We start from the raw sequence: 19,666 nt of genomic DNA on the forward strand, positions 1-19,666 counted from the left end.
AATCTCTAGAACAACACACCCACCGCCCTCGTTGGATGGTGAACGGGATTGGAAAGTGGCACGATCTAGGGATCGGGGGTTCAAACCTCCAGCAACTGGGAAGTTGCGGGGGGCCGCAGGATGGGGAGTCTTGCTCAGATCCTGACTCCAGCCACCAGGTGCTCAAGGCAAACTGTGCCCGGGGCTGTCAGGATGGAACACAGGTCAAGCCGAGTTGGGCCATTGCACCTGCTACTCTGCTTGAATCAAGGATGCGAAGCTACAATGTCTAAGGCTGAGGCTAGGACAAATGAGGGACTGAAACAAGCTGAGGCAGAGCAACCACTGGCAGGCGTATGATCTACGGCTAGTAACAGGCCCAGTCTGGCAGCCAAGGGGATACCCTAACTGGGTTGAGGCTCCCTCCAAGGGGAACGTGTGCAGGAATGGGGGCTGTGTCCTAACCTAGAAATAGTTGTAGTATCCCAAGGCACTAGTTGGGCTGGGATTGGATGCACCGGACTGTGCCGGACCCCAACACCGTCTGGTGTCCTGGATAACCAAGGTAAACATGAGACTGGCTAGGCTAGGTCTCGACCCCCCACTGAGCCACTTGTGAACTGTACGTGGGTATAGATGAGCCACAGCTGGGCTGAAACATCCTATAACAAGAACCAGAATGGGGTGAAAGCCAGCCAGGTTAAGCCACTGTCCCTGCTAGGACAAGAGGTGAACTGAGAAGAGCTGGCTCAAAACCCCCTGGTATGCGCACAACTTGACAATGGGAGAGGCTCAAAGGGAGGTGCCTGGGCAACTCCTCTGGCAAGATACAGACCCTCCAGGTTAGCGCAAGAAGCACAATAGGTAACAGCCCAGAACAGGCCATGGAAAATTTCCCACGGGCATACATTTGGCACGGGACAGGGGCAGACCAGGCTGAATCAGTGCATGTTGTCCACTGGCAAATCCAAACACCAGAACGGAGTGTGGGTCGGGCCGGGTTTGGTCGCGACAAACCTAGCGTACAATGTGGAATGTCAGGGCGAGGTTACCGGTACTAGATTTGACTGCAGCACCCAACCAGCACACGTGAGAACCAGGAAGGGCAGAGCCGGCATGGGGATTTAGGGGCTGGTCCCCTCACCAGACAGCTACTCCCACTGGAGAGCATGGGCTGGGTTGGGGACAGACCACACTAAGCAGGGCTACAACACCTGTGCGCCGCATGGGAACTAGACCAGGGAAAAGCTAGGTTGAGCAAATTATCCCCTGCTGGGGCAAGCATAAATTAGAATGGATGAGGGGTGTAAGGACTTAACCGCAACACCAGCTGGCAGAAGCTGGCTCTGGGGGCTAATTCTGTTAAGTTAAATCGCGGAACCACCCGAAAAATGCATAAACCGGGACAGTGAGAGACCCAGGAGGGAAACAATGGGTTCCCCCCTCCTGGTCACTACCCCCGCGGGAGGACATGATAACTTGGAAGGGGGCCGGGGTGGCTAGACAGAGTAGAACTCACCAACATCTGTGGGGGCTGGATGGCTGAGCTGGTTAGTTAGAACTAAGCTTTAAAACCCAGGGACAAATACAAGAGCTAAATGGGATGTGGGACAGACTGGACTAGTCTGCTATACACATAGGCAAACCAGGATAGGGGGCGGGCCTAGTGGGGGTTACTGTGGGTCGCCCTGGCTAGGCTGCAGCCCCCACTGGTTGATGCAAGTGCCAAGTACGTACTAGGCAGAACCAACCTAGTCTGCAACACCCACTGGTTCCAGAACAACTCCAGTCCGAAAACAAAACCAGCCTAGGAATTGCACCTACAAGCTGATCATGGCGATGACCAGCTGGACTCAGAACCCTAGCCAAGAAAAGACAGAGGACAGAACGGGTCAATCAACCATCTCAGATATATGTTGGCAGCGAAAACTGGGCGAATGAAGACTATGATGGACAGTGTCAATCAGTGAACTCTGCAATGACCTTATCAAGCTGGGATTGACGAGACTGCAGTGATTCATAACTAGAGAAATATTAAAACCACTAGGGGTTGATCGCAGCTAAACAGTCTCCCCAAGAAGCTGTTCAATCCATCTGGACAATGAGCAGCTGGACTATATGCTTGGCATCTGTTTGCAAGGGAAGAATCTTGATTGAATTTAAACTGTAATGCTACAACGGGGTGGGGGGTCCACCGTGGGGGAGGGGTATGGGGAGGGGTGGGGGGGAATCCCAGAGCCTATGAAACTGTCACATAATGCAAATAATTAATAATAATAAAAAAAGAAAAAGAGAAGTACAATCATATAAAAATCAACATGGCAGAAATACTTCATCTGTTGTATCAGACAGCAAAATTCTATAATAAGGGAGGATTAAAATAGTAATGAAAAAGCAGGTGTTTCTACATCAAACAAGACAATGTCAACATTCACAATATAAGTCAAAAGGTAAAAATTTCAGCATATTCACAGAAAAATTTATATTGATTCAAGTAGAAAAAATTTACTACCAGATAAACAGGCAAAGATATAGAAAATAATTTAAAAATAGTGCCGAAATAGTTACCTAAATGCCATTTATCAAACTTCACAGAGTGATAGTATATTGAAATATCTACAAAATTGTTAAAAAAAGGATAGTTAGATGTAAAAATATTCACTGAAAATCCAAAGAGTAAAAATAATAAGACATTTTCTGAACACTATATAGACAAAAGTAGACATCAGCATAAAAAGTAAGGGCATTAAAACAAGCTCGCTTTAGATAAAAAAAAAAAAAAGTTCTGATGTCTACAAGGTTACCAATTAGGATTGCCTGTCACTTTCCCCATTACCTCTCACTAAAATGGATGACGCAACAAAAGAACTGTGTCCCAACTGGAGTGACTGATGAACACCCTTAGGGGTAAGAACAAAATGGCTAAATGCAGTGGGTAACTCCACAGGCAGAGTACAAGGCATTGTCCCTCTGAGATCCTGCCAATAGTGGCAACCTGGCTGAGCCTAGAGCATAACAGGTTAAGTGAAATAAATTGGACACAGAAAGACAAATATTGTTATGTGGAAATTTAAAATGTTTGGTCTCACAGAAGTTGAGTCAAGGAGAGTAATTACCAGAAGTTGGCAACACTTGGGTGGGACCTAGACAGAGGATGGCGAACACAATTAAGGATGTAGTTAGATAAATGAAACAACTTCTACTGTTCTATAGCACAGCAGGGTATCCGTGGGTGACAATTAACTCTGTATTTAAAAATAGTAGCATTGGATGGAAGAAGTCCAAACACTACCGTACAGAAACCAACGTCATCGGAAAGACAACCAGAAGCCCTGAGCGGTCCGCAGAAACAGAAGAACAATAAACGTCCTTCGGGACCAGGGAGGAGAACTTTCTCTGGTCCGAGCCTGGCTCCATCTCTGGACCCCCACCCTCCCTTGCAATGACCATCAGGATCGCTTCAAAAACCCCTCATAGCAAACAAACAATCATACAAACTAAAAAAACCTAAAATAAATAGACAAACAACAAAAAGTAGAGCTTGGAATCTGACAGGAAAGAGCTGGCATGGATTTGCTCATGCCTCGCTGGGTGGGACACGAAGATTATTCACTCTTCACCGTGGTGTTGGGGACTTTCCTGCACACCCCCCCCCAAAAAAATGTTCTGCACCTTAATCGTTGACAAATGTCTTGTTAGAGTTACAAGCCAGTCTAGATTATCCTAAAATCTGCCAAGATCAGTAAAATTATACTTCAACACAACAAATGGCTAAATACTAAAATGAAATAGACACGAGACAGCTGAATGGTACCTTATAGCCATTTTAAGGTATATAGCAGCCGGTCCTGTATACAAACTAAAATTGAAATGTCAATGAGCTAATCATAGGTTGTGGTTAAGAACTTGTTTTTTTTTTTTTTTTTTTTTAACATACTGGTTACACAAAACCATGTCAATTCCATAATGTTACAAACTGCTGTTGATGTTATATTGGGACTCTTAATTGACTGTGATGATATTATACCAGCTCTAACTTTGGACCAGAAATGGTCTCCCCAAGAAACTGTTCAACCCATCTGGACAATAAGTAGCTGGACTCTATGTTTGGTATATGTTTGCAAGGAAAGAATCTTGATTGAATTTGAACTGTAATACTGCACCAAGGTGGAGGAATCCACCAGGGGAGAGGGGCGTGGGGAGGGGCGGGGGGATTCCCAGAGCCTATGAAACTGTCACATAATGCATAATAATTAATAAAAAAAAAGTAAAAAAAAAGTGAAAAAAAAATAAATAAAAATAAAAATAGTAGCATTTCCAATGATCATGACACAAAAAGTTGATGATAGATATGCAAATTCCTCTGATTGGATCTGATCATTTCATGTCACATACATGTTTTGAAAGAACATGCTGTATTTTATAAATATGTATATTTATTAAGTACCACATAAATTTTTAATTATACAGTTATTTCAATCTATTCTCATGTCAAAGAAGAAACAAAATACTATTATACATAAAATGTAATAGTAAAACTCTACCATGTTGCTGAAAAAGCAATGTTGAGCAAAATTTACCATCCATAAAGTTTGCATATCTAACAAATATGACTATAAGCATTAGCCCTTATTATTTTGCATGATACAATTTTGTAGGTGATTTTTGTAGGGAATTCCCCCTCCTCCTTCCCTCTTTTCCCATTTTCCCCTTCCACCATTTCTCCTCATATCATTACAGTATCATAGCCCTTTAGTAACAATCACAAGTTTAACTTTCTGCTGTTTCAATATATCCTGACACTGGTTTAGGTAAGTCCAGCCTGACATAAGCATAGGTAAGAGTATAAAATTAAGTGTCATACCATCAAGGTGTATCTAACTAATTCGGAGTCCTCTTTTTATTCGGGAGTACAGATGCATACTGCTATGTGTCTTCACTTCCCTGTATGCTTAAATAAGTATTTCTTTAACAAAATAATATTCTTAACCTGAGAAATACACACTCACTTTCCTTCAAATTATAGAGATAAATATTGGAATGAAAGGAAGATAGCTGTCTTTAACCTCTCTCTCTCTGGAAAAGTCAAAATGTTGGTAATGTATGCGATAATGTTGGTGGCAGTGTGTGAGAAGGGTACTTTTGTACTTGCTGGGAACACCAACTGACCTTGTCATTTAGGAAAGCAATCGCAGCTATCTATCTGCTAAAATCAGGTCTTTCCCTCTGAAAGCTACTGCCAGAACCTGACAGTACAAACAGTAAAACACATCTGTGCGCAATTTTATGGGAAAGGATATCTAGAGAAATATTTTTATACTAGAAAAGGCAAAGGTAAATATCCACAAATGAGGGCCCGTATAAACAGATTAGTCTATACACTACTAAAAAAAACTGATAGTGATCTATATATGACTATATAAAAAGTTTTTAATTTATATCATTAGGTAATGTAGCATGAGGCATTAGGTAACACAGCATGAAGCAATTTATGCCATTTACTGCCCTTTGTTTAAACAATATGTAATAAGTATGTGCATATACATATAATTTTAATTTAAGTATATATTTAAACATATACACTAAAACATCTTCACTCTTTGCTATTTTTGTACTATTTCTTTTAAGAATACACAAGAAAGTGTTGCAGCCCGTACAGAAAATATTTGTTTGCAATCTTTAAAAATATTTTTCTGGGGCCAGCACTATGATATAGCAAGCAAAGCCTGCAACACCAGCATCCTATATGGGCATCAGTTCAGTTGCTGCCCATCTGACTCAGCTCCCTGAAAAACACATTTTTTAAGTCCTCTTAAAAGTAAATTTATTTTTTTTTCCTGGCCTGGTGTGATAGCCTTGCATGTGCCACGATTCAATATGTGCATCAGTTTGTATCCCAGATGCTTCACTTCCATCCAGCTCCCTGCTAGTGGCCTGGGGGAGCAGTAACAGTTGGCTCAGAGCCTCGGGAACCTGCACCTATGTGGGAGACCCTGAAGAATCTCCTTGCTCCTTGTTTCAGATCAGCTTAGCTCCAGCTGTTGTGGCCACTTGGGTAGTAAACCAGCAGTTGGAAGATCTTTCTCTCTGTCTCTCCTTCTCTCTGTAACATCCGCCTTTCAATAAAAATTTTAAAAACCTTTATATATATACAATATATAAGTTATATATATTGTATATATATTATAATTATATATATGTTCCTACGTACAAGGGAACATCAAACAGTCTAGAAAAGTAGACTCAAGCTTTAGCATCCATGGGCATACACCAGAGCCAAGATAGGCTGTGAGCCATGCTAGGCTGAGCTACTTTACCTGCCAGTTTACATGAGAGCCAAGGATGGGAGCAGGCTGGGCAGGGCTTTGCTACAGCATCTGCTGGCAAGTACCAGGACTGGGTACAAGTCACGTTAGGTTAAGTTGAAGTGCAGTACCCCCTGGCATGCGTAAGATCCAGGGCTGGGGTTGGACCTAGTAGGGCAACTGTTGGCACTGCTGTGCTGGGCTGCACTTGCCAGTGGTGAGCAGGAGACAGGGCTCAGAGCAGGTCAGGCTAGACAAGGCAATAGCACCCACTGGCATACGTGTGTGCTGAGTCTGGAAGCAAGTCAGGCTAACTTAAGCCTCAGCATCCATGGTGTGTATGATGAGATCTAGATGGGATGCCAGACAGGCTGGACTAGATTGCTGCATATGCAGTCACCTGCACAAAATGGGACTAGGGCAGCCCAGGTGGAGGTTATTGGAGGTCACCCAAACTGGGCTGCAGCGCCTGCTAGTGTACATAACGGCTGGGTTTGTGGCAGTCTAGGTTGGGATAGGCCACACCTGACAAGATAGCTAAACTCACAGGTATGAGTGTAGGTTGATGTATATGATGGAGTCAAGTGGACCCTGCCACCTGGCTGGTGTGACACAAGAGTCAGGTCTGTGATCACCTCAGGTAAGGGTTTTTTGGGGGACTCCCTAACTAATCTGCTAAACTCAAACTTTGGCCATAGGAAGACCATAGGATGTAGTCTGACATTGAAGTGGAGTGCACATACTGGGGACAGTGTATCCTTGGTTGCTGATGCCTGAGCAGTGGACAGCTTGCCCAGATGTACACATGACTCTGACCATCAGCTCATCTAGGCTAGTACAGGATGTCGAGTACCACATCAGAGGATGGAAACAGAACAGGCTAGACAATTCTTCTGGCCAAGCTTTGCTGCAAGTATCTGGGTGTGTGGATGCACTAAAGTAGACTTTGTCATCAAATAAATCTTGGAAATACTTTTTTCAACCCTAAGCAAAGAAACAATGTCTCAGAACTACCAAAAGAACTCAAGTGACACCCTCTAGCATTCTTCCCCACATCAGGGTGTCTAAGATGACTTCAAATGACTAAACACATCCTCTAGGGCTAATATAGTTTGGCAGCAAGGAGCCCTTTGCTCTACACCCTGTAGGTAACAGGATAAAAAGAAAAAAAAAAATGGAAACATTTGTCACACTCTCCTTCCTCTATGCCTGGACTCTCCCTACCCTAGTCAGTGGCCTGCATGGGCAGGCAGCTTTATCAACTATGTAAATAGCATTTAAAAATAAAATAAAATACATTCTTAAAAGATGTTTGTTTTAATGCAAATACATTGAGATCCATGCATAGTTTTCCATAATGCATATTTTCCATGAAACTTTAAAGCTCTCTTATCTATATCTAATTGAACAATCTGCTGATGAAAATGTAATGAACCTAGTTAATTGATCACTTCTTGCATCCTTAAAACCAGGAAATAAAAACTAGGTATTTAATATGGTAAGCTATGACTAAAGAAAAGCAGTCACGCATTCAGAGTGTTTTCTTCCTGCCCCTGATATCTTAAAAGGATGCATCACTATGCACCAGTTCTGAAGCCAGGTACCTAAAGGATAAGAAAAACTATCTCTGCCCTCAGGAAACTCATAGTTCAGTGGGAATTGCTCACATTCAGTCTTAGAAGAGAACACGTGTCCTTCTGGTTTAGCTCTAACATGTTAAACAATAGCAGTTCCTTCCAAGGCAACAGCAGGAACTAGTTCAGTTCAGCAGTCTTCCTCTGTAGATCTCACCAAGTTTCCTGGTAGCCATCAACATGTCCACGATAGATGCCCTGTTCTCCCAATAAGCCTCTACGGGAGATCTCAAAGACACTTCCTAGGAGAAACCCTCTTAGCCGTCCTGCACTCTATCCACTGGGCTCTCCCCAATAACTTCAGTTCTCAAAGGCACAGCAATATGCTCATCTGCTCTCCTTTGTTTCTGCTGTACCTTTTGCCTGGAATGTTTAAATTTTGTTTCTCTTTCTTGGGTAGTTCCTCACTAACATCAGAGATTGGCTCAAAAGATTCATAAAAAATATTTTTCTGATTATCTATCGCACGAGTTAGGGTGAGACCATTTACCTCCTGATTTCACAGCTCTGTTTTTGCCTTTAACTAGTTACTTACCAGATTCTCACATGGAAGTGCAAGTTAAAGTTGTGCATTGGTGCCTGACTTGGAGTAAGAACTCAGTTTTTTGATGACTTCAACTGTCAAGGTCACTGTTCTCCCAGCTTCCATTACTGAATGGAGTTGTGTGATTGACTTTCCTGCATGCTCCACCCCACTATATGATTTCCCCAGGTCTAAGGCATCATACTTACTTGTCCAGTGACATCCTAGGGAAGACAAACTTGCCCAGGCAGATGGGATCAATGGCACTCAGGGGAATCCGCTGCAGCTGCACGCAACTGAGCATGATGAAGTCATATTTACAAATCAAAAGAGTTCTGTCTGTGAGGAGCAGTATCCTTTCCTTCTCATTGTTCCAGTGGTCTATCCTACAGGAGAATCATCAGAGAAAAAGGAAAATTAGAGACATAGGCTTTCCCTGTTAAAAATAATGGCCTTTAGTGAAACATCTCTTCTAATGAAAAAGATGGTGAGATTTGATCACCTCCAAACAAAAAGGAACTGAGACATAGCTCATTCTACTCCCCAGACCTCAGCTTGGCCCCATGACTAAGGAAGAAGGGCAGCAGAACATAACAGAGTGATGTTTCATTAGTATGAGATCCCATGATGGAGTCGACAGGGATAACACCAAGCCTGGATCTGTTGAGCATCAGCTGATTCGCGTGTCACCATACCTTCCCAGTTCTCTTCAGAGCACATCTTCCTCCAAGGACACCAAAGTTGTCTCCTTTTTCTAATTCAGTGTTCATCACCACAAACTACCTTATGCTTATCTCCAAAATTCACATTATTTACTCAAGGAAAATGGGAGTAGTAACTTGTGGTTCTGACACACAGTGACTCTGTCAGACTGGACTTCTAATATTCCTACGGCTCAGTTTGTTTATCTGTAAAATGGAAACAGTTACTAGTACTCACCCTTTGAAATCCAGGGGGAGGATTAAGGGAAGTGGATCTCAGTCATGGCTATTTTAGTTAACTGTTACTATAGATGACAGGTACTTAGGACACACAGGATGAGTGACTCCTAAGCATAGTTTAAACACATTTGATTCTGTTGGGAGTTCAAGACTGAATGAATTCTAGCAAGCACAGAGGATATGAGAAGGAAAAGGCAGATGCAAAAGAAAAGAGGGAAAGGAAGAAAGAGTAAAATAATAAACAGGTCATTGATTGGGGCCCTAGTAACTGCCAGTCTTATGTTCTTACACGTGTTGGCTCCAGATCTTCCCACAACCCTTTGAAGAGCGTTACATTCAGAGCCACTTGCAGAATGTGATAGCAGAGATCATCAGAGAGTGGACGGGAACAGCAGAGAGGTCAAGAGATTAGGCTGAAATCTAGTGCTGTGATGTCCGTCCATTCCAGAACAGACAGATCAAACTCCTAGCACACTGAGAGAAGAGAGCTTTGCTGTCCGCCTAACATTCAGTCTCACTCAGAAAGACATAGGGCCTCTGCCATGTCTTATCAGACATCTACCTAAGTTCTCTAAATAGACTGCATCTACTTAGCAGTGAGTTATAAGCTGGTGCCTAATAAACCACACTTGTTTTTAGTCTAAAAACACTGCAGCTTTTGGTTGAATGATTTTACTGAAAATGTCAGCACTCCATAATGAGATTTATGTTAAAAGGTAAAGGATTCCGAGGGGAAAAAAAAAAGAATTTTTTAGGAGCCCAGAGTGCTCTGCTGTGACACAGACTCTGCATAATTAACAAGTCGGGAATGTCAGAATTCAAGTAAACAGACATGGAAATAGTTTGGGGCCACCATCTCTAACTTGTAGGTGATATATTTATTTATTTAAATTTAATCACTCCATTTTCTCCCAAAGAAAGTATGGAGAAAGCATTAAATTACATATTCTTGATACAAATACCATTAAAGTTGGGTGGCAATAGTAGCATCAACAGATGCAGGACTAGTAATAATAATATTAATAATGATAATAATAATAATCTAGTGAGTCTGTACAATGCCTGGTGGTTTACAAAGTCCTTGAATAACAACATTCGCTGAATCCTCACAGTAATAGTTTGGATTAAATATTTCCCTCAACTTAAAGACAGGGAAAATAAGGCCCATAGAGTCTTACAATGAAATGGCTAGGATTTCACACACAACAAGCAAGCCTTCAGGGAACGGAAACAGATATGAAGCCACCGAATCCAGTGCTTATTTCTTCCCTGGTACCACTTACTATCCCAGGAGGACCCATCAGTGTGATGTGTAAATACGGTAAAACTCACCTCTGGAAGAGGCCACTGTGATGGCCCAGACCACTCCTGCAATTGCAAACTTCTTCCCCAAAGCAGCCCTCTACTCCCTCTTCTCAACCTAGTCCTCTTGGAGTTCTCACCACCTCCAGGAAGCACACTCCCTCCAAACAGGGCAGCTGGAAACTGGGTCATCCTCGTCTCATCACATACCCTTCCTTTCATGTCAAGACCTAAACATTTTATACCCAAAAGTTTTTTGAGAACATCGTTTCTCTCTGTCATCACCATCACCACCCTAGATCTGTCTTCCCTGCTCTCCAGTAACTGCCACCTGGTTCACCCATATCAATTATTACTCTGTCTTGACTTTTTCAGCCTACAGCAGTGAGGGGTTTCTTCTGAGGAAATAAATCTCATCTTCGATGCCACCCTCTGGATTAAAAACTTTCCATAACTTGAATGAAAAACAGCAGAGTTCCTAAACAAGATCTAATAGGCTCTGCTGGTTCGATCCTTTCTACAGTTTCCGTTTCATCTCAGGCATCTGTCCAGCCCAGTCCCCTAACCTTCCTTCAGTTTCTGAGCTTCTCCACAAGACCCTTGGCACCTGCTGCTCTTCCTGCCTGTGTTCTTCCTCACCTACGTAACTCTTACAGAACAGAGCTTCATTATCCCTTCCTCTAGCACACTCTCCCAGGCCTCTGCGACTACTTACCTTCTTTCTAATATACCTTTCATAGCCTGTTTCTCCTTCATTTTATATCTGCTTCTATGAATACATACATGCACACATAGACCCGTACAGAAATATATTTGAAAGACTGAGAGGAGATGCCTATCTCATTTCATATACTGTCAAATTGGCAAAGACAGAATTGTTTCCTGGCATGTATTCCCAAATTTGTGACTGTCCAAAAAAATATTTCTCAATTGAAAATTTCTCAATTCCTCTCTGTGCAATCTACATGCCTTGGATGATGCTGTTCAGGGAGTATAACCTTCAGGTTAATCCCCCACAAAATGCTCACCATAAAAGAGCGTACTTTTACAAAAATAATGATCAGAAACATTGGAAAAATGTCTTTGTCATGTAATAGTAAGAAGAAGCATGCTGCATATAATACACTTTCAGTTTAGGAACAACAAAAAATTTACCAATCAAAATATCAACACTGATAATTTCTGAATGGTTAAGATTTCAGGGTCCTCTATTCCTTCCCATGCCTTTATTTTTCCAAGTGTATTTTACACCGAGCATATTCCACTTTTATGTTAACAAATACATTCTAAATGAAAAACATCATTCATCCTCCATACTGCAGTAGTCTCAACCTTCATTCCAAGGGACGTCATGTGTCCTTCTTTTAAATACACACCAATCTTGACAGTGGCTTTACAAGTAGCCCTAGATATTCTGTATTATTACAGTGCTTTCTGAACTTGTCCACCTCTATCCCCTCCCCCCTGCACACACAGAGTTGGAGCCCCTCCCGTGGGGAGTCAGTGCCTTACTCACATCTGTTCTCCTCATTACTCCTGATACGGGGTAGAAGTGCCTTTTTTCCATGTGCAGGGCATGGAAAAAAAAAAGGAAGAACCCACTATGACATTAACACAGTCTGTTGAGAGGGTCAGATGCCTCCTCGGAGCACTCATGGCCTGTCTCCTCCACAGCTGCAGCTCCTCAAACCCACCAAGGCTTCCCTGCAGGAGCCCAGATCACCGCAGGAGAGCAGGCACCTGAGAGCTCCCAGGAAGCAGGTAATGTGGATGACAGCAGTTTCACCAGCAGAGGGCAACCGCGAACTAGCAATGACAGGCTGGAGCCACAGCAAATTTCCACGAGTCCCAGCTGCAGCAGAAATCATCCTAGAAGCTGTCCCAGCTGCTAGAACTCCATGCCCAACAATTTCATTAGCTGCTCTTCTAAAAGACTGTGCCATAATCTGTTTGCGGATTGCATACAAATCTCTTTCAAGAAAGATTTTCTTCTAATATTAGTCATATTGTAATCTCAACTTAGTACAGGCATCCTCCCTTATATGAAATAGAGTAAGCATCTCTGATTTGCACAGCAATTTTCTTGTACCCCCAAACCTCTAAGCACAATGAAACCCAAGATAAAGACAGTATCTTAGCTAGTCAGGAATCAGCAACCCAAGAGGAAAACGTTGAAACATTAATCATGTATATTCGCAGATCACCAATATTACGTTCCAAGCAATTAAGAGAATACATTTTGGGCTTTTCCCTTCAAACACCAAGAAATGAAAAATGCATAGCACTAAAACAAAGCAATTTACTTATCCTGAATTTAGTGGAATTTTACAAAAACCTTCAGCTAAATAATCCCTGGACATTTCTTTCAGTCATTTGGTTACTCTTGCCCTTTTCTTATCACATTCATTAAACACAGAAGACTATCAAAATAAACACAATGTTTCAATAAAACCTTGAAGTTCTCAAAACCTTCCTCTCTTCTCAGGTCTCCCAATTTTATATTCTCCAAGTTTATATTTCTCCCTCTCCCCTATTAGTCCCAACTATCTTACACAGGCAATCTTGCACCAGAGTTGCTGCAAACAGCAGGAACACTGGGTGAACCTTTCAATTTGTAAGCTTTACACAGTCCAGTGAGATGTGAGGAATCCATAAGGAAGAGGAATACAGCACCCAAACGTGGGAAAAGGCTTGGCAATTGTAATCAGAATCCCCAGGGCCGTGGCTCGGGAATCCCAGAGCTGGGCTCAGTGCACTGAAGCAAACAAGCTCAGCAAAGCTTGTCGGTCCCTCGGAGGGTTCTCAGCACTTTCACTCCCGTTTACCCAAAGGCACATAACCAAAAGTCATGGAAATGAAATTCAAACCGAAGGAGTCTGCCTATAGAGGCCATGCTTGTCATGAGCTATTTTGTTCAACTGGAAGTCATCTTGTTGCACCAAGGAAGTCAGGCAAGGCTCTGGGTGAAATGTGCCAGAAGAGAGTTTTAAAGAATGAGCAGAAAACTATATTTTTAATATTACAAAGTGTAGCATAAGTAAACGTATAAAACCAAGTACATATACTTACTAAATGAAATGTGTTTGCATAATATACAAATAAAAACATGAAATGACTTAAAAGATGCCTCTCACAGAAATTCTAATTGCAGGGAACTGAGATGGAATTCATAAATCCCTTAGCCTTTTCAAAGGTACTCAATTACAGGACGAAGGTTTAAAAACCAACGCATTTTCTGGAACCAGAACCATGGCTTAGTAAATTAAGCCCAACATCCCACACAGCTGCTGATTCAAGTCCCAGTTACTCCAATTCTGATCCAGCTCCCTGCTTATGACCTGGGAAAACAGCAGAGAACGGCCCAAGTCCTTGAGTCCCTGTACTGACATGGAGACCTGAAGAAGCTCCTGGTTCTTGGCTTCAGATCAGATCAGCTCAGCTCTGGCCATTGTAGCCTTTTGGGGAGTGAACTAACAGACGGAAGCTAGCTCTTTCTTTTTCTCTCCCTCTCCCTCTCTCTCTCTGGATAAAAAGCAGAGCACTGAAACTTCACCAGCCACTCTACTATGGAATACTGGCTTCACAGGAAGTGGCTTAATCCACTGTGCCACAAGGCCTGCCCTACTAATTACCCTGAGGACAAGCTACATTTGACGATCAGTTTAAGATCACATTCTGGGGTCTGGCACAATAGCATCGTGGTTAAAGTCCTCGCCTTGAACGCACCAGGATCCCATATGGTCACTGGTTCTAGTCCCAGCGGCCCTGCTTCCCATCCAGCTCCCTGCTTGTGGCCTGGAAAAGCAGTTGAGGACGGCCCAAAGCCTTGGGACACTGCACCTGCATGGGAGACTCGGAAGAGCTCCTGGCTTCGGATTGGCTCAGCTCCAGCCGTTGTGGCCACTTGGGGAGTGAACCATCGGACGGAAGATCTTCCTCTATGTCTTTAATCCTCTCTGTATATCCACCTTTCCAATAAAAATAAATAAGTCTTTAAAAAAAGATCATATTCTGTAATCACATATCTGTCTTGATTTTCATCTCCAAATTCAAGTTCTGTATCCTGAGCAGTAGCTGACTTTCTATACCCCATTCCTGGGCTGTGAAATGATGCTCTCCAACTTATGAGTTCTAAGGCAGCAGAGGTTGCTGAACTTTTCTAAGATTCAATTGCCATATATGCCAAAGCAGGCTAACAACAGAGAGCTTCATGAAGTAAAAGGCACATAGAAAATATTCAGTTATTGTTGGCTGTTAGCAAGGTGGTATTGGGACTAGCGTTAAGGCACAGCCCAATTAAGCACCCCATATATGAGGGCTGTTTTAGTTGTTCAGCTTCTGATCTAGTTTCCTGCTGGTACACCTGAGAAAGTAACACAAGATGGACCAAGGATCAGGACCCCGCCACTCATGTGGGAAACCTGGATGGACTTGCTCCTGGCTTTAGCCTCGTCCAGGACAACCATGTCATTGTGGTCCTCTGGGAAGTAAACCAGTGGATGGAAAATCTGTTTGTCTCTCTCTCACTCCCTCACTATCATTCCATATTTTTAATAAATAAAATAAAATCATTAAGCAAAATAATATGATGATGAAGATGACTCCTGTAAGCCCATTTGGAAAATTTATTGAATTAATGAATCGATTAATGAATAACTGACTGAACCAAACTCATATATATATATATATGATTAATACATATATTAAATACATATCTTTATATAAAACAGAGTGAGAAAGGAGAGTTAATATCGAGTTGCCTGCTTTTTATTTGAATCAGCTTTTAAATTACATTGCAAGCTTAATTTAAGTTACCCTGACCATGCATATGCATTATGTAACGTTGCCTTTGCAGGTGGCTACTGTGAGACACTTCACAAGAAAAGAACCCAGAGCAGTTGGAACACAGGCCCAGTAAGAAACAAGCAAGTATCCCAATCAAGGACGCATGCTACACTCATGCTGATACAATTGCCAGAAGTGAACAGCTGATTCAAGTATGATCCCAAGTCAGCAGTCTAAGGACAGCAATTCAAGATTAAAGCTTGAGAGAAAATTGATTTTTATTGATTCTCAATTGAACTTCTCACTAGGAAGCATTTCTTTAGATATGCAACACTGGGTAAGTAGGCCAGAAGAAATCAATCACCCTTCTCAAAAAAAAAAAAAAAACAAAACTATTTTTGAACAACTACATTATAAGCTCAAATGGTCCAGTGGTGGAGCACATGGGCTCCCATCCCACAGGCACTTCCTCATAAACCCTACTGCAGAGACCCTGATAAAAGGGACACAGAGGAGTATCTGAGGAAAAGAGCATTCTCACTAGAGATGTTGCCCCCAGATGAATTTCAGCAAGTACCAATGAAATGGCAAGGAAATCAGTACCAGCGGAGCCAGGAAATAAGGAAGACAGCAGAGAAGGCTGAAGTAGTGGAATATCATAGTCAGAAATGACTGCAGCTCTTCTGCAAGTCCAGAATATTTTCTCATTCCTTGGTAATAATCCCTGTCTTGACAGGTGAAGAATCCAAGCCTCAATAAAGTGACGTGGACACAGCAAGTAGTCACAATGTTAAGGACAACAATCCGCATCCAGGTTGTTGACTCTCCATTAGGCATTTTTTCACTTATTTTTGTGATGTAACCAGGTAATTTTGCTCTTCTGACTGTATTACTGTCAGTAGGAGAATCTTTTAGAAGTCTCACTAAAATAAAGTCTGGATATCCTTTCTCTCCCAGAAAACTGCTAAATAGCTCAAGTTGAACAGCTCAAGTACTGCACAGTGCTCTAGGAGCTAAGAAGAGGTTCAGTATCAGAGGGGCTCTCTTCTTCCCTGAAATCACTTTAAGGGATGCACTCAATAGAAAGCCAAGGGCAACAGAGAGGGACAATGTGGCACATAGGCACACACCTTGCCATAGTCATTGCTTTTTTATAGGTATTATTATTATTATTATTATTATTTTATGATACAGTTCCATAGGCTCCTGGTATTTCCCTTATCCCAACCCCATCTCCCCCCACACCCGCCTAGTTCCTCTATATCATTACTAAAGTATAGTTCTTCATACACAGTCATATGTCCATCATTGCGGGCATGGACAATGGCAGAGTCCAGCATCCTATTGTCAAGATATGGTAAACAGTTTCATTGTAAGTCCATCTTTGTCTGGAAGTAGAAATGCGTACTACATTGTATTCTCACATTTGGATATGTTAGTCTCCATTTCACAGCTACTGTACATCCCCTCAAATGAAAAGTCATAATAAAAAATCAACAATAGAAAGAAAAATAGAAATTCACAGTGCCATGAAGTCAAATGACATGTTACTAGATATGACAGTCTCCATTACACAGCTACTATACATCCCCTTAAATGAAAACCCACAAAATAAAATCCACATCAGGAGGAAAAAAGAAATTAACAACACCATGAAGTTAAATAACATGCTACTAAATGATTAACACTGTAGCTGAAGAAATGAAAATCAAGAACCTTCTTGCAGAAAATGATGCTACTGTATGATCTATGAATCATTGAAGAATTTGATCAGAAGAAAGTGTTTTGAAGAGATGAAACTAACAGAAAACATCAAAACCCATGCAACATAGTTTCCACTGATTTTTGTTGGTGAAATGTGTCTCTTCTAGACAACAAATAGATCTGTTTTATTTTTTAATCCAGTCTACTACTAATCTACGACATTTGATTGAGCTTAAGCCATTTACATTCAGGGTTAATATGTATGGGTGGTAGTTTGGTCCTGTCATTTTAGGAATGGGTTGTTCATTCTGTTGTCATTTTACTGGGATATTCTGCACATTTGCCTTTGGTTTTGTTTGGTGCTATTCTTCTTCTCTGTCAAGAGAACATCTTGAAGTATCATTTGTAGGGCAGGTTTGGAAGACATTGCTCTCTAAGTTTTAAATGGGAGTGATAGCTGCTTCTAGTATCAGCAATGACAGTATTCCGAAAACAGGAAATACAGTCCAGATTAGGAAAATCCAAAAGAAGGAGATATATTATAAAAACACTCTAAGGAATCCCATAGAAACCCAAGAACAACAGTCACATCCAGGTGGATTTTATGCAACCTGGAAAGTCATAGGTAAAGAAAGCTGCTCTCTCAGGAGTGGTTATGCCAGGCTGCTCCTTCCGGATTTCATCTGTTTCCTTTAGGCCAGCGGGCTTCTTCCACTTCCAGTCAATTCTATTCCTCTTTAATTCCAGCTTGCCTATGACCTCTCATTGTTTATTTAGCCCTGCCTCTCCACGAGTTTTCAGATGCATTCTCACCACTACCTGTACTCCCAGTTTAGAACATCCTAACAAAGTCTATGAATCCAAGTCACTCACTCTGAGCTGTCCCTTTGAATCACAGCTTGGCTAAAGAATTAGTCTTATTTTGTCCATTTAGTTATAGCCAGTAACACAGTTATACAGTAGAAAATAGGAATTGCCAGAGAGAACTTTATACTGTTTCAGGATACTTGATTCTATAATTCCTTTATCTTTTATGAAAATTTTAAGACAAATTCATCTATACCTGGAAAAAGAAATCCCTGTTGCAATTTCCATAGGAGTTGCACTAAATATGCTTATTGGATTCGAAGAGAATCTATGACTTCACTTTGTGGAGTCTTCCAATCCATGAACTCAGTACATCAGTCAATCTATTTAGATTTCCTATGATTCTTTTATCTGCATTTTGTAGTACATAATGTCTGAATGTGTTTTTCATAAATTTATACTTAAATATGTTTTCACTTTGGTTATATATGTGTGTGGGATGGGGCACAGAGAGACAAATTATTGAATTTTTATTCCAATTTTCTTCATTGCTATCTATTTACAAATACCATATACTAATTTACATTTGTTAGTCTTGTGACCTGAAATAATGCTAAAATCATTTATTCATTATTGGAGTTTTAGGTTATTTTGTCTTACTTAACCATAATGATGCCTTGAATTTATCTTCTTAGTGTATTCTAATTGATTTCAAAATACCAAGGAGAGAAACTAGTGTTGTGGTTCAGTGTGTTAGGCCAACCCTTGCAACTCTGCCATCCCCTTTGGATACCTATTAGAGTCTCAGCTGCTCCACTTCTCATTCAGCTCCTTGCTAATCCAACTGCAAAACCTGTGTAAGGCGACACAATTGTTTCACCCTTTGCCACCCACATGGAAGACCTGGATGTAGTTACATGTTTTTTACTTAAGTTCGACCTGACAAGTGCAGCCCTTTAAAGAGTAAAGCAGAGAATGGAAGATCTATCTGTCTCTCCTTCTCTTTCTATAAATTTACATTTCAAGTAAATAAATATTTTTTAACAAGACAAGAAGAAGGTAACTGGGCATTGCAGCATGATAGGTTAAGTCCCCTCTTGGAAAACCTACTTTGCTTTTTGAAATGTTGGTTCCACTACCACCTCCTCCTTCCAATCCAGCTTCCTATGAATAAGCCTGAGAAGACAGTGGATAACAGCCTAAGTATTTGCATTCCAATCACCCTTATGGGAAACCTGGATAAAGTTCCTAACTTCCCCTGTTAGTCTGGCACAACCTTAGCTCTTGCAGGCAGTTGAGGAGTAAACCTGTGATTGGAAGATTTCTGCCTTTCCCTCTCTCTGTGATGCTCTTTCAAACGAATTCATTTCAAAAAGTACCACACTGACATGATTGGACTTGTTGGAAAACATACGCACAGCAGAGTCACTGGAATGAGTATGACGAGCTGCTTCACACACACCACAACATCCAGGGATGGATGAAGTGTTAGTTAAAGATGATAGAGAGTGGCAAGGGACTGGCAAACTGAGAGCCTATATGCTAACTAAAATCATCAAATCAAATGAAAAACAAAACCACCCAGGGGTAAGGAAATGGCCTAGGGAGCTCCAGTTTGTCCTGGAGAAAGTGAATGAAACTCATTAGCATAGCATTCAAGATTCTTTCTGAACTCTTCCTACACTC

At 41.5% G+C, this 19,666-nt stretch overlaps 1 protein-coding gene across 1 annotated transcript in view; it reads right to left on the reverse strand.

The window, feature by feature from the left end:
* The window catches only part of TPRG1 (tumor protein p63 regulated 1), a 266,643-nt gene that overhangs the window by 72,816 nt on the left and 174,161 nt on the right, over window positions 1–19,666 (reverse strand). The window contains exon 4 of the mRNA XM_004577781.2: window positions 8,651–8,827. Within this exon, the coding sequence (XP_004577838.2) occupies window positions 8,651–8,827 (177 nt within the window). The remainder of the gene's footprint in view (window positions 1–8,650; window positions 8,828–19,666) is intronic.

The sequence above is a fragment of the Ochotona princeps genome, chromosome 3 (genome assembly GCF_030435755.1).
Source record: "Ochotona princeps isolate mOchPri1 chromosome 3, mOchPri1.hap1, whole genome shotgun sequence".
NCBI lineage: Eukaryota > Metazoa > Chordata > Mammalia > Lagomorpha > Ochotonidae > Ochotona > Ochotona princeps.